This window comes from Lissotriton vulgaris, chromosome 5 (assembly GCF_964263255.1).
Source record: "Lissotriton vulgaris chromosome 5, aLisVul1.2, whole genome shotgun sequence".
NCBI lineage: Eukaryota > Metazoa > Chordata > Amphibia > Caudata > Salamandridae > Lissotriton > Lissotriton vulgaris.
In genome coordinates, this window is record NC_141693.1 from 82356045 (window position 1) to 82380167 (window position 24123).

General features: G+C 47.2%; 1 protein-coding gene across 2 annotated transcripts in view; it reads left to right on the forward strand.

The window, feature by feature from the left end:
• The window catches only part of GOLGA1 (golgin A1), a 491231-nt gene that overhangs the window by 176539 nt on the left and 290569 nt on the right, over positions 1-24123 (forward strand). For both annotated transcript variants that reach the window (XM_086920926.1, XM_086920927.1), the window contains one exon: positions 303-472. In XM_086920926.1, coding sequence (XP_086777052.1) covers positions 303-472 — 170 coding nt within the window. The remainder of the gene's footprint in view (positions 1-302; positions 473-24123) is intronic.

Below are 24123 nucleotides of genomic sequence, written 5' to 3' on the forward strand. Positions count from 1 at the left end.
GTCAAATGAAATCTAAAAGCAGGTAATAGACTGTTCTCAAAAAGTATATCTACTTATTACAACCTGTATTAGAAGACACTGCTGTTTTAAACAATATGTGTAATGCTTCTGATACATACTACATGGAATGGTTGTAAGAATATAAAAATTACTGCAAATATTTGATAAATAATTAAACCAACATTCTTGGGAAGTCACTCATCAATGTGAAATTATTAACTCCCCTGGGGTAATATTAGTTTGTTTCCAATACTCAACCATGCATTACTGTTTCAAGTAAAAGCTTGTTTCACATGTTTTAGCTAATAAAGAAGGAAGAATTAGTAATGAAAACGGAGCAAGAACTTGAGGTGCAGCGTCGAGAAGCCAGCCGGGCAATAGAGGAGCTGCAGGTCTCCAGCTGCTTATCCACCAGTTTAAATGAAGAGTTGAATCGGTTACAGCAGCAGCACTCTCAGCTTGAGATGTACAGGTACTGGTCTCCCTCTTTTCTATTTTTTACGAGTTGTTTCTTTTCTGAAAGACTAAAACTAGGATATACCAGTCTGGTCAGATCTCTGATATGTTATTTCCATTAAATAAACTTAGCATTTTGTTATTGCTGCAGAAGGTTGCGAGTAGATCACCTACGTTTCCAGTATGTGATGGCCTGTACTTCAAACATTAGTTTCTGCGAAGAGAATACTAAAGTAGTTTACCTACCAAAGTTGCCATTGGTTTGCTTTTTAAAGTAGCTATACTTATGATAAAAGGCCAGTTGTGCCTGTTATAATTTAAAAATAATTTCCTAACTAAGAAACAATATAAAGAAAATTGTGCATCAAGCTTACACAGTGTGCGCACAACAAGCCATTACAAACAAGATAGGATGAAAGATGGTAGCAGTTGCTAGACATTTGAGTGCATAGGTAAAGCCAGGCCCACAGGTCACAATACAGTATGGAACCTGCCCAACAGGCGGGAACAGGGGGGCGTGCACACTTGCACACCATGTCTAAGGCATTACATGAACACTTTGGGGAGAGGCTAAAACATCAGGTCCAACATGTTCAGCTAAACTGGACATATCTTCCTAAGGCCCACCTTCTACCTGTCAACGGGCCCAGAAATCTTTAGGTCGTAGGTGCCCTGGTAATAGCTCCCAGTAGTGTTCAAACTGTTCCTGTCAGTAGGCTATGTCCAGCAGCCCACACTGCAGCCGTGGGGCAGGGCATCTACCCCAGTGTATGGCAACTCTGCACTTAGCCAGGAGGAGAAGACAACCGTTAATTGTCAAGTCGCAGGCAGAATGTCTTTCACGTAGCCTAGGAGAGCCACTAGCAAGGATCGCAGTGGGTTATATCCTGTAAATCACTGCAATAACGTTCTAGATATCTGACCAAAAGATGCTAACTACAGGGCATGCCCAGGCAAGATGGAGGAAAATGTAGCTGTTAGAGTGGATCACCTGAAGCATTGTACATCTTCTGCAATACATATTCTGAATAATTGGACTGGTATGCAAAACATACTTTGTACGAAGTTAAAATGTGTCCATGTAAGTCGGTAATTTGGTGTAAGGGCACCGGATTGCGTACAGCAGTAATGCCACTGTGTCTCAGTAAGGGGTAGTTATATCTGCTTCTCAAACAGCACAGGCTGGCCAAGGTGGGCGTCGACACACCACCATTTGGTGTCCTTCGTGACATCGACGCGCTTCCTGCAGAAACTCCCACATTTGGTAGTGATCTTAAGATTTTTTTTTCTTGTCTTGTGTTATCTTCGTTTGCTGATCCATTTAGTTATGTGTGCAGTTTAACCCCCCCTTTCCTCCTGTCTCATCTTTCTGGTAGAGGAGGGTGGGATCGCTAGTGAATCCCGAAAGTCTTCAAGCTGCAAAACTACACCAACTGGTAAGAAACTATACGTTATCCAGTATTTGGGTGTCTTTCATAGATTCACATGCCTGAATCATCCCCCGTCGTCGAGACGGGAGCCTCCGGTATATAAAAAAGTAATGTCCTATAGACATACATAGAGAAAAATAGGCCTACGGATCCCACCTTAGTGGCCTATCCACTTCCTTTTGTAAAGAGGACCAAACTAGAGTAGGCCCAAGGGTCCCACCTTAGTGGCCTATCTATGTCCGTTTGTAAAAAGGACCAAAGTAAAGAAACCAACCAATCAGCTACCACCTCCTTCTAGAACCTTCCTGTCAGGAGCCTAGGTCTCTCAGATTTTGTATCTTCAAAAAACGAATTTACTTATCTTATCTTACTACATTAGGGCTGATGCCCAGAAAAAGGGTCTCTTCAGGGCCTGTTCCTCGTGTGGAAAGAAAAGGCGCCATGTAGAGGACAAGCATCAAACCTGCTTGTACTGCCTCTACCCTCACCATCAAGCCAAGGACTGTAAAATATGTAGGACCTTCTCAAATAAGACCCTTAAAGACCGTGAAGGACGCCTGCTGCTCTGGCTGGACAGGCTTAAGAAGAGGACAGACGACTTGGAGTCAGAAGAAGGTGAGAGTATCTCTGGAACCTCGCAATTTTCCTTGAAGAGGCCAGGGTTACTTCCCCTAGCCCCTCAGACACCCCTCCTAAGAAGACTCTCAAGAAGTCCTCAGAGGGCAAAACCTCAGTGTCTGGCAAGGACCTTCCTGTCCCCAGGAAGCCACCGCTGACCTTGACGACGACAGCGTCGATTGTCTCTTCAGCGCAAAAAACTGATTAGACGACGACAGTGTCGACGACGACAGCATCGTCGGCCTCCTCATCGACGACGAAGACGATGCCTTCATTGACGGCGAGTAGGCCAGTGTCGTCGACCATTCCATTTTTACCATCGACGACGAAGACCTTATCGTCGACGATGAAGTCGACGACGAAGTCAAAGTCGTCGACGATTGTACCGTCGACGAAGATCATCCCGTCGACGAAGGACACGTCGACAAGAATTCCGTCGACGGGGACACGGTTGACGAGGACGCCGTCGACGGGGACACCGTCGGCGATGGAGAAAATACCGTTGACGAAGGTAATGTCGACGAAGACGCAGTCGTCGAAGTCGTCGACGACCCCTGGAAATGCACAGTCGTCATCGGCACCACATCTGACAACGCCAACAGGGAAATGGAAAGAGTCTGGGCTGCTATCTCAAGCCATGGATACCTTGCCGCCACAGACAGCCCTTATTGGCACCAAAAGCTCGAGGAAACCAATTACACCAGACCTGACGTCACCCAGTAAGGTGCAAGAGCTACCTCCAACCTGCCTGCTTCAAGGTGAAGAGTCGGAGGAAGAGTTGTACACACAAGCCACAAGTCCATCAGACCTTGTGGTCAAGTGCCAAAGCACGGATGAGGAAATGGAGGAGGTGGAACATGTGGAACATACAGTCCACACTCAAGTCCGCACACAAGTTACACCGATGGTGTGCCTACGAGCGGCCATTGTATCAGACCTGCAATTCTTAATACAGGACTATAAACAGCGGTTTCCGGAAAAACCCACTACGCTTGTACCTACATCTGTACACGCACCCACTCCATTGGCCCTACACAAGCCGCCACCGCTGGCGATCAGTGGGGAACAAGAGCCACTGCAAGTTATTCAATCGTCTGATGACGAAGAAGTGGATCAGGAAGAGGGCGAGGTCCGTGACGACGAGTCTGTCCCAGACGTAGATCAAGACTATATTGCTCCCTCTCCGGCCTCCCCAGAACCACAGTCCTCAGAATCACCACCCGCTGATATTGGTGGATTCCATAACCTTGTAGAGCGCGCAGCCAAACGATTCCACATGACTATGGAATCTCAGGAAACCGAGTGCTTCCTATACGACTTCAAGGAACAAGCTAAAAAGACAACTAAGTCAATTCATTGACTTTATATGGAAGCAAGGGAAATTACTGATGCAAACACCAGCGTCAATCCAAGTAGTGGTACCCAGGCTTGAAAAGAAATACAAGGCGACTTCATCAGCGCCGGAATGCCTCACAGGTCACCCCAAGGCAGATTCTGTGGTAACCCAGGCGGCACAGAAAAATTCACGTAACCCAGCATCGCCTCTGTCAACACCACCTGACAAGGAAGGCAGAAAACTGGATGCTATTGGCAAGCGTTTTTCCACCACGTCGGCCATGACAGTAAAGGTGGCAAATTCCATAGCACTCCTGGGCCGCTACAATCGGCAACTCTGGGCAGATATTGCACCTTACCTATCTCACCTGCCAGAGGATGTTAAGGAGGAAGCTCAATCACTCCTCTTAGAAGGCCGGACATCTGCCTCCGAGCTCATTGACTGCGCAATGGACGTTGGCATGACCGGTTTTAGGCAACTGGCAGGTGCTGCTGTGCTCAGAAGACAAGGCTGGCTCAAAGACACCTCTTTCCGCCAGGAGGTGCAGACGAAGATTATTGATATGCCCTATGACGGCCAACATCTCTTCGGGGAAAAGATTGATGAGGCCTTAACTACTATCAAGAAAGACACGGACACTGCCAAAGCCCTTGGAACACTGCAATTCCGGAACCAGTCCTTTCGTGGAAACAAAACTAGAGGACACTCTTCTTATAGAGGCACTTATCAGAACAGGTCCTCCTATTCATACAGCTAAAATAAAACGCAATACCAACCGCGACAACAGCAGCAAGGGCGGCAGACTTCCTACGGCAAGTCTAATTACAGAGGGAAGAACCAGAAAAGACCTGCTGGCAACCGCCAATGACTTGTGTCAATGGCCAGTCCATCCACCATCAAACTTATTCAAAATTGGAGGAAAGCTCACACACTTCCTCGAAAATTGGAAATTGATAACAGATCGGTGGGTGCTCCAGCTCATTCAATTCGGACATTCCCTAGAATTTGTCACGATTCCCCCGACAACACCACCTCGCAAACGGTCCCACAGGCACCTACGATTGCTTCTGCAGGAAATCTCTTCCATGCTACAGAAGGGAGCGATAGAGAGAGTTCCACCAACCCACAAAGGAAAAGGTTTTTACTCCCACTTCTTCCTGATCCACAAAGTAAAAAAGTGGAGACCAATCCTGGACCTCGGGGCACTCAATGTGTTCCTAAGGAAACAATTGTTCCGTATGGTGACGCTCCAAGAGATCCTGGGACTATTGGAGGAAGGGGACTATATGACGTCCTTAGACCTGCAGGACGCTTACTACCACGTTCCCATCCTCAGATTTGCTGTAGCGGGCAGCACTACCAATTTTGTGTCCTCCCGTTTGGCCTCAAATCTGCCCCACGGATATTTACCAAATGCCTCTCACCCGTGGTGGCTTTCCTTCGTCAACAAGGACACCAGGTCTTCCCATACCTGGACGACTGGCTGGTGAAGGCACCATCCGCGATGGGCGCAGCCAAATCCTCCAGCGCCTGTCTGGATATTTTCCAGCGTCTAGATTTGACCCTCAACTGCGAGAAGTCTGCACTGGAGCCAAACAAGATCATTGCATTTCTTGGGGTGACACTGGACACGAAAAGTGCCAAGGCTTTTCCTTCCCAGGAAAGGAAGGCCAAACTCATCTCCCTGGCCACGTCCGTGGCATCAAGGAAGACTTTACCGGTCCGAACCTTCAAGTCTCTCCTCTGCATGATGTCCTCATGTATCATGCTCATACCCCACTGCCGCCTCAAGATGCACCCACTCCAGGAGGAGCTGACGAACCAATAGACACAAAGTACAGGATCATTCGAGGACCGCATACGAGTCACTCGAAACATGGTCAACCACTTACAGTGGTGGAGATCGTTCAAACACCTGTCAAAGGGACTGCCGTTCCTGCTTCCCGCGGAGCCACATGTGATAACAACGGACGCATCCCTAGAAGGCTGGGGAGCGGTCCTCCAAGAACCCCAGATCAATGGCAAGTGGACAGAACAGGAAACCCAGCTCCACATCAACCTATTGGAGTTAAGAGCGGTCTTCCTAGCTCTACAAGCCTTCCTGCCACGCATTCAAAACTCCCCAGTGCTCGTCAGAACAGGCAACACTACGACGATGCACTACCTAAACAAGCAGGGGGGGCGCGATCGCTCTCACTATCTCGAGAATCGCAAAGGGTCTGGAACTGGCTTGTGGAACACGGGATAACGCTAAAAGCAGAGTACGTCCCGGGCAAGGACAACGTCTTGGCGGATGCTCTGAGCAGACAGGGATCTCCATCCCACGAAATGGGAACTAGACATGGAAGTGCTGGAACACCTCTTTGCGGAATGGGGAACTCCGCGAATAGACCTCTTTGCCAAGAGAAACAACGCCAAATGCCCAAGCTTCGCAAGCAGGCATCACCAACCAGGAACCCTCGGAAATACTTTTTCCATCGCATGGTGCAACATCTTTGCGTACGCCTTTCCGCCATTCCCACTGATACCCAGGGTTCTCAGGAAGATGAAGTCGGAGCCCTGCACTCTGATTCTGATCGCCCCATTCTGGCAGAGGCAGCACTGGTTCACGGACCTTCACCGCCTCTCTGTCCAGCCACCTATTCGCCTGCGTCAACACCCAGCTCTACTCACAATGTCCCAAGGACAGGTACCAACAGAACTGTTATCCTAAGCACTCGGTTTCTGTAGAGTTTATCCGTATTTATATATTCTAGAGGTTGGTGCCTCAGTCGTCGCACGTAGTCAAAAAACGTGCCTGGTAAACAAGTGAATGTGGAGGTTAGAGAACTAGCCTCAAGACTTTTTCGTTGTAAATTTGGTGCCAAGTCTTGAGGCTAGTTCTCTAACCTCCACATTCACCAAGGACAGGTACACCACCCGAATCTGAGCTCTCTAAAATTGTCAGCTTGGCTCCTGAGTACCGGTAATTCAGCCACATGAACATCCCGCAGGAGTGCAGAGACATCCTTGCAAAGGCTAGAGCGGACAGCACTAATAAAACGTACTCATTAAAATAGAAACGGTTTTGCTCCTGGTGTGTGGCCGAAGGCATGCACCCTTTCCACATCACTCCACAACAGCTGCTACCTTACTTACTACATCTGGCACAATCGGGCCTTGCACACGCATCCATTAAAGTGCATCTAGCAGCGATCTCAAGATTCACCAGGACTCCTAAGGGTCCATCCCTGTGGGCAGACAGACTTCTAAAGCAATTCCTTAAAGGTCTATACAGATCCTTCCCACGACCACGGCTGATCCCCCCCCCCCCCCCCCCCCCCCCCCCCCGTCGTGGCACCTCAATGTGGTCCTTCACCAATTAATGAAGCACCCCTTTGAACCCATCCATAGGGCAGACATCAAATTTATCTCATGGAAAACGGCCCTCCTCCTGGCTCTGACTTCTGCTAGAAGGGTCAGCGAGTTGCAGGCTCTCTCAATTCAAGATCCATTTATTTAGTTCAGAGAGGACAGAGTGATCTTAAGAACTAATCCTCGGTTTATTCTGAAAGTCCCTTTGGACTTCCACCTCAACGAACCAGTGGTCCTCAGGTCATTCTTTCCAAATCCTACCACTGTGGCAGAGAAAACTCTACATTCGCTGGATCTGAAGAGATGTCTTAAATTCTAAATTGACAAGACAAAACACTTCCGAAAATCATCTCAACTCTTTGTTGCCTTTAGTAGACCACGGAAAGGCATGCCCCTGTCAAAACAAAGCATTTCAAGGTGGATTTCCTCGGCGATCACCTTTTGCCATGACAAAGCCGGACGACCTCTGGACTCAAGAGCCAAAGCTCATTCGACAAGACCCATGTCCACGTCTGCGGCACTGTTTGCTGGAGTGCCGGTATTGGACATCTGCAGAGCGGCGACCTGGAAGTCACTGCATACCTTCACCAGGCACTACTGCCTGGATACTGAGCTGATGAAGGATGCAGCAGTGGGCCAAGCAGTGCTTCGCCATCTATTCCAGTGAGGTGAGCCTTCCGACATCCCTCCATCCTTTACTGGTATGCACATTCTTTTACTAATATTTATATGACAATGCATTTTGGTGGTTTGAAGTCGCGTGATATGTATTATCTACAGACTCATATATGATGTTCCATCAAAAATGTGCATAATATATTGCTTGCTACTCTGATTCAGGCATGTGAATCTATGAAAGACACCCAAATACTGGATAAGTAATGCTTTACTTACCTGTAACTGCAGTTATCCAGTATTGGTGTCTTTCATAGATTCACATGCACCCTCCCGCCTCCCCTGGAAGGACTCACCTATCTCTCTAACAAGTTTACGCCTACCTAGCTTGGTGCGTAAGAAAATCTGAGAGACCTAGGCTCCTGACAGGAAGGTTCTAGAAGGAGGTGGTAGCTGATTGGTTGGTTTCTTTACTTTGGTCCTTTTTACAAAAGGACGTGGATAGGCCGCTAAGGTGGGATCCTTAGGCCTATTTTTCTCTATGTATGTCTATACGATATTACTTTTTTATATACCGGAGGCTCCCGTCTCGACGACGGGGAATGATTCAGGCATGTGAATCTATAAAAGACACCAATACTGGATAACTGCAGTTACAGGTAAGTAACGCATTTCTTTTACAGCATGAATCTTTCTGGATTCACTATGCTGTGCATAGACTTAGTGCAAAAACCACAGTTGATGGACAGAATGCAGAACAATGTCATACATTCACCCCAGTACAGAGATCTGGGCCTAAATCCATCGTTTTTTTGCACTCCACACCACCCCAGTTCAGACATGGCCATATGCAAATACGTCTGACCCTGTGCCTCATGGGAACAGTCCAGCCCGAACTGCCAAGCCATGCCTTCCCTGGACCGGAAACAAGATTCCGAGGACCGGTTTCTGGCATTCCAGCCGTCTTCAGTCCGGCTTGCTTGAATCCAGTGGTGGGGAGAGCATGGGACTCACGTCTGAGCATACCCATCCCACTCGGGGTGACAAATGCAAAAACCACAGTTGATGGACAGAATGCAAAACAATGTCATACATTCACCCTAGTACAGAGATCTGGGCCCAAATCCATCGTTTTTTTGCACTCCACCCCACCCCAGTTCATACAAGGCCATATGCAAATCAGTCTGACCCTGTGCCTCATGGGAACAGTCCAGCCCGAACTGCCATGCCATGCCTTCCCTGGACCGGAAACAAGCTTCCGAGGACCGGTTTCTGGCATTCCAGCCATCTTCAGCCCGGCTTGCTTGAATCCAGTGGTGTGGAGAGCATCGGACTCACGTCTGAGCATACCCATCCCACTCGGGGTGACAAATGCAAAAACCACAGTTGATGAACAGAATGCAGAACAATGTCATACATTCACCCCAGTACAGAGATCTGGGTCTAAATCCATCGTTTTTTGGCACTCCACACCACCCCAGTTCAGACATGGCCATATGCAAATCAGTCTGACCCTGTGCCTCATGGGAACAGTCCAGCCCGAACTGCCAAGCCATGCCTTCCCTGGACCGGAAACAAGCTTCCGAGGACCGGTTTCTGGCATTCCAGCTGTCTTCAGCCCGGCTTGCTTGAATCCAGTGGTGTGGAGAGCATGGGACTCACGTCTGAGCATACCCATCCCATTCGGGGTGACAAATGCAAAAACCACAGTTGATGGACAGAATGCAGAACAATGTCATACATTCACCCCAGTACAGAGATCTGGGCCTAAATCCATCGTTTTTTTGCACTCCACACCACCCCAGTTCAGACATGGCCATATGCAAGCTTAGTAGCGGTTTGTCCTTATTGTGGTGGTTGGGTGGAAGATGAGCACTGATTTCTGAAAATGTGTTGTAAGACCTTCTGTGCCACTTGCGCTTCTTTCTTCATTTGAATATCCATACAGTAGTGCTTAGTGAATGTATGCACTTAAGACCATGTTGCAGCTTGGCAAATGTCTTGAATAGTTGTGTTCTCTAGAAACACAATTGTTTCTCCTTTATTCCTTGTTGAGTGAGCCTCAGCTGCTCCTTGTAACTGTTGGTGACTGGTCGTCCTAAGAAACTGCTGGCAAGGAGAACAACTAACTACTTTGTCTTTCTGCACTGTTTTGTCCTTTCCATATAGTGCATTTTATCCCTTCTGGCATCTAGTGTGTGCAGCACCCTTTCTGTGTTTGTGTTAGGTTTTTGGAAAAAACTAGGTATTTGGATTGTTTGGTTAATGTGGAACTGAGACACCACCTTCGGCATGAAGTGTAGGTCCGATCTCATTACAATCCGGCCATTGTGTATCTGTAGGTAAGGCTCTTAGATTGTTAGCGCGTGCAACTCGCTTACTCTTTGTAGCAGCGTTGTAGCTACTAAGAAGGCTGTCTTTAACTTGAGCATGTGCAGTGTAACCTTGTGAATAGGTTCAAAGGGTGCCTTCATCATTTGAGTTAGCACTACGCTGAGGTTCCATGCTGGTGCTGGCGTTCTTTTTGGAGCTGCGATTCTTTTAGCTCCTTCCAGAAATCTTTTCACAACTTGGGAGGTGAAGAAACGTTTCCCTGTTTCCCCTCTTGTGTAAGCCACTACCGCAGCTAAGTACACCCTTAGGGATGTGCAGCTTAGTTTGCTTTGAAGCATGTGCGTTAAGTATCTTAGTACTGTGGATTCCCTTGTGATTTTCTGTTGTAGTTTCTCCTTGATGCACCATTGGGAGAACCTTTTCCATTTTGCTATTTAGCACTTTCTTGTTGTAGGTCTCCTTGCCTCCCTGTGTACTGCCATAGTACTTGCTGGTAGTTTGAGGTGTGCAAATTCTAGGTCTTCAGGAGCCATGCCGCTGAGCTGAGGCTCTCTAGCTCCGGGTTTAGCACCCTTCCGTTCTGCATTATTAACAGGTCCCTTCTTCTTGGGAACCTGTGTGCTGGTTCTTGTGCCATTTCTACTATTTGTGAGAACCAGGACTGTGTGGCCCACTGAGGTGCTATTAGTATCAGCGCCATGTTGCTGACCCTGCATTTATTGAGTATCCTGTGTATCAGGGTTATCGGGGGGAAAAGCGTATGCAAATGTCTTTGACCAACTTACCCATAGCGCATTCCCTTGTGACCGATTGTCCGGATGCTAAGTGTTGGCATTTTGCATTCTGGTGTGTTGCAAATAGGTCTATTTGCGGTGTCCCCACCTTTGGAATACCTTTTTCTATTTCCTTCTGGTTGATCTCCCATTCGTGGGATGCTGACGTCGGCTTGCTGAGTCGGTCTGCTTCCACATTGTCCTTCCCTGAGAGATGTATTGCTAGTAGGTCTATCCCTAGTGGAATGGCCCTAGAATTGATAGTGCTACTGTTTGTGTTCCCCCTTGCTTGTTGATGTAGAACATGGTAGTTGTGTTGTCTGTTTGGATGATCAACACTGTGTTTCCGTACAGCTGCTTCTGAAAGGCTTTTAAGGCAAGGAACACAGTTTTTAGTTCTAGGTAGTTGATGTGTCTGACCACATCTTGCTGCTACCATAGTCCCCTCACCTTGAGTTTGTTCATGAGTGCACCCCACCCCAGCTGTGAGGCGTCCGTTGTGATGGTTACTGTTGGAGTTGGTTGTGTGAATGATTGCCCCTGTGATATGTTTTCCTTGTTCCACCATGCTATTTCCTGATGCACTGCATGTGTGGCAACCTCTAGATCTTCCCAACTCCCTGTTGCCTGTGGCCATTGCTGCTGATTCCATTCCTGGAAAGGTCTCATGTAGAGTCGAATTTTTTGGACTAGGTGGATGCATGACTCCATCATTCCCATTAACTTGCTCACTGTCAGAACTTGCCCCTTGCGGTAAAGACATGTTTCCTTCATTATCACCAATGTTCTCTTCCTGCTGGGGAACACTTTGGCCTGTATAGTGTCCATCTCCGTCCCTAAGAATATCTTGAGCTATTCCGGCTCGGTTGACGATTTTTTCCAATGGATTGAGAAACCCAGTTGGGTCAGTGTTTGCACGACCTGCTATATGTGTTGTTTGCAGTGGCTGTACGAACTTGCCTTTACGAGCCAGTCGTTGAGGTAGGGATATACGTGTATTCCTTGCCTTCGTAGGTGCGCTGCTACTGCTGCTAGACTTTTTGTAAACACCCTTGGTGCGGATTTGAGGACGAATGCCAGTACTGTGAACTGGTAGTGATTTTGGTTGATCACAAACCTTAGTAGACGTTTGTGGTTGATGGGGATGTATACGTACGCCCCCTTTAAATCTATAGTTGCCATGTAATCCCCTTGTTGTATTTGTGATATTACCTCTTGTAGGAAAGTCCTTTTGAATCTTTGTGTCCTTATGAGTTTGTTCAAGACCCTTAGATCTAGGATAGGTCTTAGTGCTTCGTCCACCTTTGGCACCAGGAAATAAGTGGAGTAAACCCCCTTGTTCCTTTGATTGTGCTGTACTACCTCTATTGTCTCCTTGCTGAGCAGTTCCTGCACTTCTAGTCTCAAGAGCAAAAGTTCCTTTGGCTGAGTGTGCTTTTTTTCTTGATTTCCTGTTTGGAGGCTGTTTTTCTAGCTCTATACAGTATCCATATTGTATGATGTTTGGTATCCATTTGTCTGTTGTGATCTTCCTCCACTCCTGGAGGAAGACTCTTATTCTCCCTCCACTGGTGTTGTGTGTTCGAGGTACTGTTTGTTGTGGAACGTCTGGTTTTTGTTTTTCTCTGTCTTCTTGCCCACCTCGAGGTGTTGCTAGGGTGTGTGTTCGCTTTATGGCAAAGTCACTTGGGGTAGGCTGCTGGCCTCCTCTCCGTGTCTGCCCTCATCCGTTTGAGCACCCTCGAAGACTGTCCCCGGGCCTGGCACTGCCAGTTCTGCTGCTCCTGTCTCTGCTGCTGCTGGCCTTGGTTGTTCCCTTGATAGCTTTGTTGGAACATTTGGCGCGATGTAGTAGGCATGTTGCCTCCCCTACCACCTGGCCTTCTCGTGGGGGTACCCCTTCTCATCACTCTGAATTGCAACGCTCCCATGGACCTTTCTGTCTCGTTGTCCTTTTTGAGCTGTGTTAACTTGTCATCAACTGGTGTGCCAAACAGTTGCTCCCCGTTAAAATGTGTGTTCAGGATGTTGTTCTTCACCTCTGGCTTGAAGCCTGAAATTCTAAGCCATGCGTGTCTTCTTTCGATCACTCCGATCATCATTTGTCTGCTGGATGTGTCCGCAGCACCCAAGGCCAATTTTAAACATGTATTTTTTTTTTTTGAGAACTTCTTTTTCATGATATTTAATAAACAAAACATTAATGAGAATACAGCACAAATAACAGTGGCAGTACATTTCTGCATTCTTCATCCATGAGTGCAAGTCACGATTAATGGTACGATTTGTATCATCAAGACACATCTGTTAGAAAATATCAGTATGTAAACATGCATATATGGGAGTATCGTTATTGTGGCGTGATAAGCCTAGTATCTTAGGACATCGTGTCTACGTCACTGTTTTTAAGGAAATCTGTCAAGTAGCACCAATAATCCTTAGGGTGTGATTTGACCGGCATTTCTTCCTCATAGGTGAGTAGTCTATCTTTACAATAAGTCATGTATTTCGGCCATTGCTTAAGATTCGGAGCCAGTTTGCCCCCCCAACATTTAGAAACCTGCCGTTTGGCAATCATGAGGGCAACAGCACAGAACTTACGTCTCCCAGCTTTTACGTTTGAGACCAGCCCTAATAAGCACACTTTCATCGAGCAGCCAATTTCAACCCCCACCATGTCACTTAGAGCACCAGTAACTTTCACCCAATAGTCATGGATTTTTCCGCAGTGCCATGCTAAATGAGCAAAGTCAGTCTCTTGTGCCCTACATCTTTTACAATTAGCGTCTTCCTATAACCCATACTTATGCATTCTATGCGGAGTATGATATGTTTGATGTAGATATTTTAAGTGCGTGATTCGCAAATTACCGTTTGGTGTTAGCAATCTGAGAAGTGTGCATGCGGCATACCATTCCTTCTCAGTAAGCGCCTCTGGCAGGATCTCATTCCAACGTTGCATCGCTTTGTGTGAGTTGTGGGGGATTTCATTCGGAGCCACCGTGTACAACCTTGATACTAAATGTGACGTGTTCGCTGACGTTAAAATTAATTGTAAGGTATGCAGGCTAGGCGGTTCTGCCGGGTAATTTGGATAGTAATCCCGGATTGCCCTTTGCAGTCTATAATAAGTAAAGCGAAACATCATGGTGGGGTTACTAATGTACGAGAAGTCATCTGGTTGACGAAAGGATCCGTCACAGTATAAATCCCCAAACGTGTCTATCCCGATCTGCCTCAGGAGATCCATACCCACTTTTTCCGTGGTCACAGGTATCTCAGGATGGTGGTGAAGGGGAAGCTCTAGTGCATACAAAGGTAGCTTATGTGCCAACCGCCCCAGTGTACGCCATGCATGCGTCGTTGCATCTATAGTATTAATATCCGCAGAATGCAATGGGGGACGCGTGTGTGCGATAATTGCCGTCAGAGTTATCGGAAGGCATCTCCCTCCTCGACCGCTGTATGTGTGAGGTAGGGGGTGGGATGATACCAATGCGCAGCCTACTGCGCTTGTGCGCATATGTAGTAAAGGAAGAAGTCAGGGACACCGAATCCTCCCTTCTCATAGGGCAATGTGAATGTGCGCAATTCAATGCATGCTTGTTTACCTGCCCAAATTAGTTTCAAGTTTAAGAACGTTATGTTTTTGAAGACCGCTTTTGGTGGTGGAATCGGTATATTATTGAATAAATATAGGAATTTAGGGAGGATGTTCATCTTTACAATGGCAATGCGGTCCGCCAGTGATAATGGAAGCCTTATCCATCTCCTGGCCTTCTCCTCCAGCTTAGTGAGCACTTTGCCATAGTTGGTGCGTATAACCTCCTCAGGGTCTCGGCTGTACCAAATCCCCAAATACCTAGTGGGGTCCGTTTGCCAATCTAGTGGAAAGTCAGGAACATGTGGCGTCGTGGAATCGGTAAGAGGAATAATTAATGATTTGTCCCAATTAATCTGCAATCCGGAGTGATGACCAAATTTAACTTATTCCCTCAGCAGTGGGCTCAGGGTTTGTTCGGGTCGCGTACATATAAAAGCATATCGTCCGCATATAATGAGATGTGCAATGGACAGCCGGGGAAGTGTAGAGCCGAGTGGTTGTGCTTCTGCCGAATGATGCATGCCAGAGGCTCAAGGGCCAGGGCAAAGAGCAGCAGGGACAATGGGCATCCCTGCCTGGTGCCCCTTGCTATGTGGAAAGGCTCAGAGATATAGCCATTGACCCGGACCCTTGCCGTCAGGTTGGTGTACAGCAGTGTTATCCATGATACAAATCTAACAGGAAACCCCATTAGGTGTAGTATCGTTTGTAGATAGGACCATTCAATCATGTTGAATGCTTTGGCAGCATCAAGCATCACTGCCGCTGCTTTGGTGTTTGGGTCGAGATAATGGGAAAGTGCAAATAGAGTTCTCGTGTTGTGTGATGTAGCTCTAGTGGGAATGAACCCCGCCTGGTCAGGGAAAATCAAATTAGTATCAGTGGCTGTAATCTAGTTGCTAAGAGTTTGGCCAGTATCTTCGAGTCTACATTAAGTAGTGACAGGGGCCTGTACAACTCGCACATTTCCGGATCTTTACCTGGTTTGAGGAGTGTGATCAGAACTGCTTTGCGCAGAGAAGGGGGTAACACTGCCTGATCAAACGCAGCTCCATACTTGGCTACTAGATGAGGGGACAAAAGGTCCACATATGCCTTGTAGAACTCACAAGTGTAGCCATCGGGTCCGGGCGCTTTCCCATTTGGGAGGGAGCGTATGATCTCAGTCACCTCCTCTACTGTAAAAGGTTGTGACAAATATTCCCTTTGGTGATCGGATAACCACACAATGGCAATATCCTGTAAATATCGAAATGTTTCCTGCTGTGGTGTCGTGTGTTGAGATTGATAGAGGGTTGTGTAATTGTGTACGAAACTGCTTAAGATTCCCTCAGGTCTTGAGTATAATGTGCCTGCTTCGTCTCGCACTTGCAGTACCATTTGAGGACTCCTCCCTTCACATATCTTCCGTGCTAGTACTCTCCCAGGCCTCCCTCCCTCTCCAAATTGCCTAGCCAGCGGCCTTTTGGTGACATATTTCAACTCATCCTCTGCATGTACCTGATGTTCAGTGTATAGCTGCCTGATCTCACCCAACAGCTCGACATTGTTAGTACGGTCGTATTCTGTTTCCAATGCCTTCATTCTGCTTTCAAGCTTAGTTATTTGCTCCCTTATATCCCTTGGGATCCCTATTGTTGTGCTCATGCATACACCACTCAATGTGGCCTTGAATGCCTCCCAGAGTGTGCCTGGGTCTTCAACCGTGTTAATGTTCAATTGGAAGAACTCTTTGATCGCAGTTGATATAGTGTCAACATATAGTGGATCTAAGAGGGCTTGCGCATTAAATCTCCAACTGAAGGGAGGGGGTGTGTAATGAGGTACCTGAAGAGTTAATAGAACCGGATTGTGGTCGGACAGGGTCCTAGGCAGGGTTTTCATCGTTGTTGTCCATAACATAGCATTATCCGAACCTAACCAAAAGTCTATTCTAGACCAGCTTCTGTGTGCCATGTTCACGTGTGTTGCACCAGTTACAGTTGGGTACTTCACTCTCCAAATATCCTTAAGGGACAACTCCTCCATAATATCATTCACTTTACCTCTCGCCCTTCTGTGTGGTTCTGAGGACGCTGAGGAGCGATCTAAGGCATTATTCAGTGCTATATTAAAATCCCCCCCAGATAATATTTGTGTCCAGAAATTCCAGCAGATGAGACCATATTTCTTGGAAAAACTCACGGGAATCGACATTCGGGCCATATACATTTACCAGGGTTACATTCTGCCTTCGCACAGGGTCAGACTTGATTTGCATATAGCCATGTCCTAACTGGGGTGGCGGAGTGGGCTAAAGACCGGTGATGGATTAAACCAAGATCTTTTGACTGGGTGTGAGTGTTTGATTGATTCAGATGCTCCGTCCATCACCACCCCCTTTTGTACCGCTTTTGGCTGCCATAAGTGTGGCAGGGTATGCTCAGACGTGAGTCCCTTGCTCACTTTGCCACTGTACTTCGGGCTGAAGACGGCTGGAATGCCTGAAACCGGTCCTCGGAAGCTTGTTTCCGGTCCAGGGTAGACATGGCTTGGCAGTTCAGGCTGGACTGTTCCCATGAGGCACAGGGTCAGACTGATTTGCATATAGCCATGTCCTAACTGGGGTGGAAGAGTGGGCTAAAGAACGGTGATGGATTAATCACCACCCCCTTTTGTACCGCTTTTGGCCGCCATAATCACCACCCCCTTTTGTACCGCTTTTGGCCGCCATAAGTGTGGCAGGGTATGCTCAGACGTGAGTCCCTTGCTCACTTTGCCACTGTACTTCGGGCTGAAGACGGCTGGAATGCCAGAAACCGGTCCTCGGAAGCTTGTTTCCGGTCCAGGGAAGACATGGCTTGGCAGTTCGGGCTGGACTGTTCCCATGAGGCACAGGGTCAGACTGATTTGCATATAGCCATGTCCTAACTGGGGTGGAAGAGTGGGCTAAAGAACGGTGTTGGATTGAACCAAGATCTTTTGACTGGGTGTGAGTGTTTGATAGATTCAGATGCTCCGTCCATCACCACCCCCTTTTGTACCACATTCTGCCTTCGAAGCATACCTGAAACAATCACATATTTCCCTTGTGTGTCAACAATTCTACGATCAATATTGTAGTTGACCCCTTTCCTAATCAAAATCATAACTCCCCTCGAATAAGAGGAGTAATCAGCCGAGTATCTGGATTCCGCCCATCTCGCCCCGATGTTCCTGCACGAGTGTGGGGCAATATGTGTTTCCTGCAACAGTGCAATATCCACATGATTCCTGTCTAGGCTAGCGAAAATTTGTCTAATTTTTTTGGGCTCTAAAACAACAAAAAGAGACTATCGAACCGAAAACACCGCTCGGTCCGACAAAAGTTGTGAAGCCACCAAAGGACGTTCAACCAACAAAACCTGTTGAAAAACAACCGAAAGCGATACAACCACCTAAAACGGTTGAGGTACCAAAAACCATCGACCCGAAAAAACAAAAAGCAAAGGTTGGAACACCAAAACCAACAACTGCGGAAGAGGAGCTTCTTCACCCAGACCCCTCCACAGACAACCAGTCACAAATCTACATTCATCCAAAAACTGGTAAAGTGACTGTCTATACTAAAAAGAAAAGGGCTCTACCAACTCAAGACTTTTCCAGGATCCCCCTAAAGAAAAAGAGAGACTGTGCTACCTCTCCTATCCTCTTTGAACCTATCACTCCTGCTATGCCTACTACTCCTTATACCCCAACCTCACCAACACGCTCTGACTACAACCCTGATGAAGATCAGGACGCAGATGTAGGTTTTGGTTATCCACAAAACCCAAACACAGAGCCAGACACACAGCCATGGGGTACAGGAGGGGAACCAGACAATAAAGGGATTCTGCCCATTACAGACCCTACAGTATACCCTACTAAGCCATCACCCACAGAGGATACAGTTGCATTTAATTCTCTGTTTGATATAGCAGCAACCTACCACAATGTAGAGATGCACTCTGATGCTATTGAGGAAGACTTCCTCTTTGATACACTCACAACATCTGAATGACACGCTAAAACACTCCCAATGCTAAAAGGGGTGTTAAAACACGCAGGTGACATTTTTAAGGACACTGCTAGAGCCCGGGTTATAAACCCTAGAATTGAGAAAAAATACAGATCTGCACCTATAGATCCTACATACATCAAAGGACAGCTACCTCTAGATTCCTTAGTGGTGTCAAACGCACGTAAGCGTGCAAACTCACAAACTACTGGTGAGGCTGCACCTCCAGACAAGGAATCTAAAATATTTGAGGCATCAGGCAAAAGAGTGGCGGCTCAGGCAGCAAACTCCTGGAGAATAACCAATACACAGGCCTTGCTGGCCAGGTATGATAGGGCGCACTACGACAGTTTGAAAGAAATTCTCCAACACTTGCCTGATCCCTACAAACAGCAGGCAGATGAACTCATACAAGAGGGAAAGCTCATCACCAATGCATCCATTAAGTGTGCACTAGACGCGGCAGACACAGCTGCCAGATCCATTAATACCAGCGTGCTAATAAGGCGACACGCATAGCTTCGTATATCAGGCTTTAAGAATGAAGTCCAGTCTACAATTCTTAATCAGCTATTTAACCCAGACTTTTTATTTGGTCCAGCTGTTGATTCAATTCTGAACAAAATGAAAAAGGATGCAGAAACAGCCAAATCTATGGGAGCACTTCAGTCCCAACAACACCATGGCTCCTTTTGTCGCTCCAATTATAGAGGAGAAGCGCGAGGAACATCACAGCAATCCTCCAACTACAAATCTAACACACAATCCACATATAACAAGAACACCAGCAGGGGTGGTTATAGAGGAAACAATACCAAAGGCAGAGGTCGTGGAGGCAATGCAAATAGATCCTCCACTAACACAAAGCAGTGACTTCTTGACACTCCCCCCAGACCACATAACACCAGTCGGGGGAAGAATACAACAATTTCAACAAGTCTGGTTAAATATCACCACAGACAAGTGGGTCAGGCAAATTATCCAACATGGCTATTGCCTAGAGCTCACCTCAACTCCACCCAACATACCACCTGTGCACCGTCCTATGTCACAAGAACATATAACGTTACTTCGGCAAGAGGTCATCAGTATGCTGCAAAAGGGGGCCATAGAACCAGTCCCACTGCAACATCAGGGGACAGGAGTATACTCCCTATACTTCCTAATTCCAAAGAAGGACGGGTCTCTCATACCAATATTGGACCTCAGGCCCCTAAACCTGTACATTCTGTTAGAGCATTTTCACATGCTCACTCTCCAGCAAGTCTTACCATTGCTTCGCCTGGGAGATTTCCTAGCAACTTTGGACCTCAAAGATGCATACTTTCATATACCAATACACCCTGCTCACAGAAAGTATTTGAGGTTCACCATTCAAGGGCAACACTACCAATTCAAGGTCCTGCCATTTGGACAACAGCTCCAAGAGTGTTCACCAAATGTCTAGCTACAGTAGCAGCACATCTCAGAAGGCAACACATACATGTGTACCCTTATCTGGACGACTGGCTAATACACGCGCCAACAGCCCAGCAATGTGCCAACAACATGTCAAAGACCATACACCTACTGCACAGTTTAGGATTCTCACTAAACTACCCAAAGTCACACCTACAACCCTCCCACGTCCAACAGTACCTGGGAGCGACAATAGATACACTGTCAGCAAAAGCATATCCCAACACAGCACGGGTCCAGGGAATGCAGACGCTGATACAAAAGTTCGGATACCAACACTCACTACCAGCTCATGTGCTTATGCAGCTAATAGGCATGATGGCCTTGTGCATATTGATAGTCCCTCACGCCAGGCTACATATGCGTCCGCTACAAGAATGCCTAGCAAGTCAGTGGAACCAGGCTCACGGGCAATTAAAAGACCTAGTGTTGGTGACCAGTCGTACATACAACTCTCTGCATTGGTGGAATCCACAAAACCTTTGCAAAGGTCGACTGTTCCAAGAGCCTGTCCCACAAATAGTGTTAACAGCGGACGCATCCCTACTAGGATGGGGAGCCCATGTCCTACACTACACAGTACAGGGACTCTGGACTATACGGCAAAAGAAAATGCATATCAATCTCCTAGAATTGATGGCCATCTTTCTAGCCCTAAAAGCTTTCGCGAAACACTTACGCAACAAAGCTGTGTTGATCCGGACGGACAACATGACAGCTATGTATTACATTCAGAAACAGGGAGGAACACACTCGCCACAGCTGTCGCACCTAGCTCAAGCAATGTGGAAATGGGCCATTCAGAGGAACATCTTTCTCATGGCAGAACACCTCCCAGGCAAGGACAACCAAGTGGCCGACCTCCTAAGCAGGCACAGCCAACAGATGCACAAATGGGAAATTCACCCCAAAGTGCTCCAACCATTCTTCCGGAAGTGGGGACATCCGGAAATAGATCTGTTTGCCACAAGCGAAAACGCAAAATGCCAGTACTTTGCCGCCAGGTTCCCACATCCGCAGTCGCAAGGCAATGCGATATGGATGAACTGGTCAGGCAAATTTGCGTACGCTTTTCCCCCAGCTCCACTAATACCGCTGGTGGCACGCAAAATGCGCCAACATTCGCTGACGCTAATCCTAGTTGCTCCCACGTGGGCGAGGCAACCATGGTACACGACGTTCCTAGAACTGTCAGTGGTGCCTCATCAAAGACTGCGACTAACACCCAGTCTTCTAACGCAGAACCATGGCGAAATCCAACACCCAGATCCCCAACAGCTGAACCTAGCGATCTGGCTCCTGAAATCCTAGAATTTGGGTACCTCAACTTGCCTCCAGACTGCATGAATATTATCAAAGAGGCAAGGAAACCCACTACCAGAGCATGCTATGCAGTAAAGTGGAAAAGTTTCGTAATTTACTGTAATAACAATGACATTAACCCGCTTGATGCGTCTACTCAAAACATCATTTGCTACCTATTGCTCCTCCAACGATGCAATTTAGCTTTTTCTTCCATCCGAATACACCTAGCTGCGTTAGCAGCATATTTGCAAAACAGGCAACACCTTTCACTATTCAGGGTGCCAGCAATTAAAGCGTTTATGGAAGGACTTAAACGCGTAATTCCTCCAAGACACCCACCATCACCAGTCTGGAATCTAAACGTTGTTTTAACCAGACTAATGGGACCACCCTTTGAGCCACTGCACTCATGCGAACTACAATTTCTTACTTGGAAGGTGGCTTTCCTTATTGCCATTACTTCACTTCGAAGAGTTAGCGAGCTGCAAGCCCTAACTGTTCAAGAGCCATTCATTCAAGTACATGCAAATAGAGTAGTTCTTAGAACAAACCCTAAGTTCATGCCAAAGGTGGTATCCCATTTCCATATAAATCAAACTATAGAACTGCCAGTGTTCTTTCAGAACCCACAAACAATAGCTGAGATGGCCTTGCATACCCTTAATGTCAAAAGAGCTCTGCTATATTACATAGATAGAACCAAAACATTTCGAAAGACAAAACAATTGTTTGTTGCCTTCTCACCACAGCACAAGAGTAACCCTATCTCAAAATCAGGTATAGCCAGATGGATAGTTAAGTGCATACAAATATGTTATATAAAGGCAAAACGCACCTTAAAAGTCCCCCCCAGAGCGCATTCCACACACAAGCTAGGGGCATCCATGGCTTTCCTAGGAAATATTCCTTTACACGAAATTTGCAGAGCAGCTACATGGTCAACCACACATACATTTACAAAACACTATTGTGTAGATGTACATTCAAAACAGCAAGCTGCTGTAGGACAGGCTGTTCTCAAAACTCTTTTCCAGACTGCTGCAGCTGACACAGGTAGCCACCGCTAAGGGAGATACTGCTATACATTCTATGCACAGATATTAATTCAGCAGCCCACATGCCTCGAACGGAATATGCTACTTACCAGTATGCATCTGTTCTTGGCATGCAGGGCTGCTGACATTCATATCGCCCCCACGCCTCCCCGGTGCCTGTCGCAGCTGCAGCATTCATTCTTTGCATGGACATCTCTTACTGTACTATACTCCATCTCTGCCACAATGGCGAAAAACTATCTGGGGATGGAGAGGATGTCCATGCGCACTGTAGTCCGAGGGAGGAGCCACCTATCTCGTGATACTTCGAAGACTCTTCCAGGACAACATTGTGCAATCATCCGGACCCAACACTAGGCGGCGATCTATGCACAGATATGAATGTCAGCAGCCCTACATGCCAAGAACAGATGCATACTGGTAAGTAGCATATTCCTTCCTGACCATCTTATCGAAAACGCATTCCCCCACGATACCTCTTCGTGATGCCAACTTACAAAGAATATGTAGTTTTTGTTCTTCTTCGTAGCAAATAGGTCCAAGTTTGGCTTGCCTCACTGTGGGAAGAGATTTCCAGAATGTGCTGGTCGATCTCCCACTCATGGTAAGGGATGCTGGTTCTGGTTAGTGAATCTGCAAGGACGTTGAGAACTCCTGGTGTATGTTGTGCTATGAGCAATATCTGATGTTGAAGAGCCCAGCACCAGATGTCTTACGCCCGACGAGCTGGTGCTGGAGTGCATGTCCTCCCCCCCCCCCCCCCCCCTTCCCCCCTCCCCCCCACTGTGTGCTGAGATTAAGCATACTGGTGGTATTGTCTGTTACTATGAGCACCAATGATTGTGCTATCTTTTGGAGAAACTACTTTAGTGCTAAGGCTAAAGCCTTGAGCTCCAGCTGATGAATGTGGATCTGTTTCGTCTGGGTTCCATTTGCCACTTATGTGTAAGTCCTGTAGGTTGGCGCCTCAACCTCCCAAGGAGGCAACTGTTGTTATGATCTAGTCGGTAATTTGTGCTGGATTTGAGAGACCTGGACAGATTTTAGGTGGGTGTCCAACAAGACATGGCTGTTTTCATTGTTGAAGTTATTTGAATAGGTCTTCGAAGGACCCCTGTGCCTGGAGCCATTGCTTGTCCAGTTCCTCTTGAAGATCATAGAAAGAATCATGAACATCCAGCTCAGTGCACACTTAGGAACCACTCAGGGGCTAGACATCTCACAGCATGGGTTTAGACCAGGCCACAGTACGGAGTCCGCCCTGATCAAGTCAACAGAAGATGAAGTCAACGGAAGGTGATGGGCCTGGTTATGCTGGACATGTCGGCGGCCTTTGATACGGTCCACCATACCATCTTGGTGGACCGGCTGGAAGAATGTGGGGTCCAGGGGAAGGCCTTAGACATTTTGAGATCTTTCTTGACTAACAGGGTCCAGGTAGTTGCGCAAGGGGACTTTGAGTCAAAACCCTTCCAACCATCTTGTGGGGTCCCTCAGGGTTCCTCACTTAGCCCTACCTTGTTCAATGTCTATGTCTCCTCCCTGGCCCCAGTCATCCGCTCCCATGGGTTCGAACTTACATCGTACGCAGATGACACACAGATTGTGGTGTCACTGCTACCAGGGAGGGAGACTGATGTGGCCAGCAAGTTCCAGGAGTGCATGAAGGCTGTGAACAAATGGATGGCCGGAAACTGTTTAAAACTCAATTTGGCTAAAACCGAAGGGATACTGTTTGGCTCTACAGTCAATTTTTGGGGCCCAAGT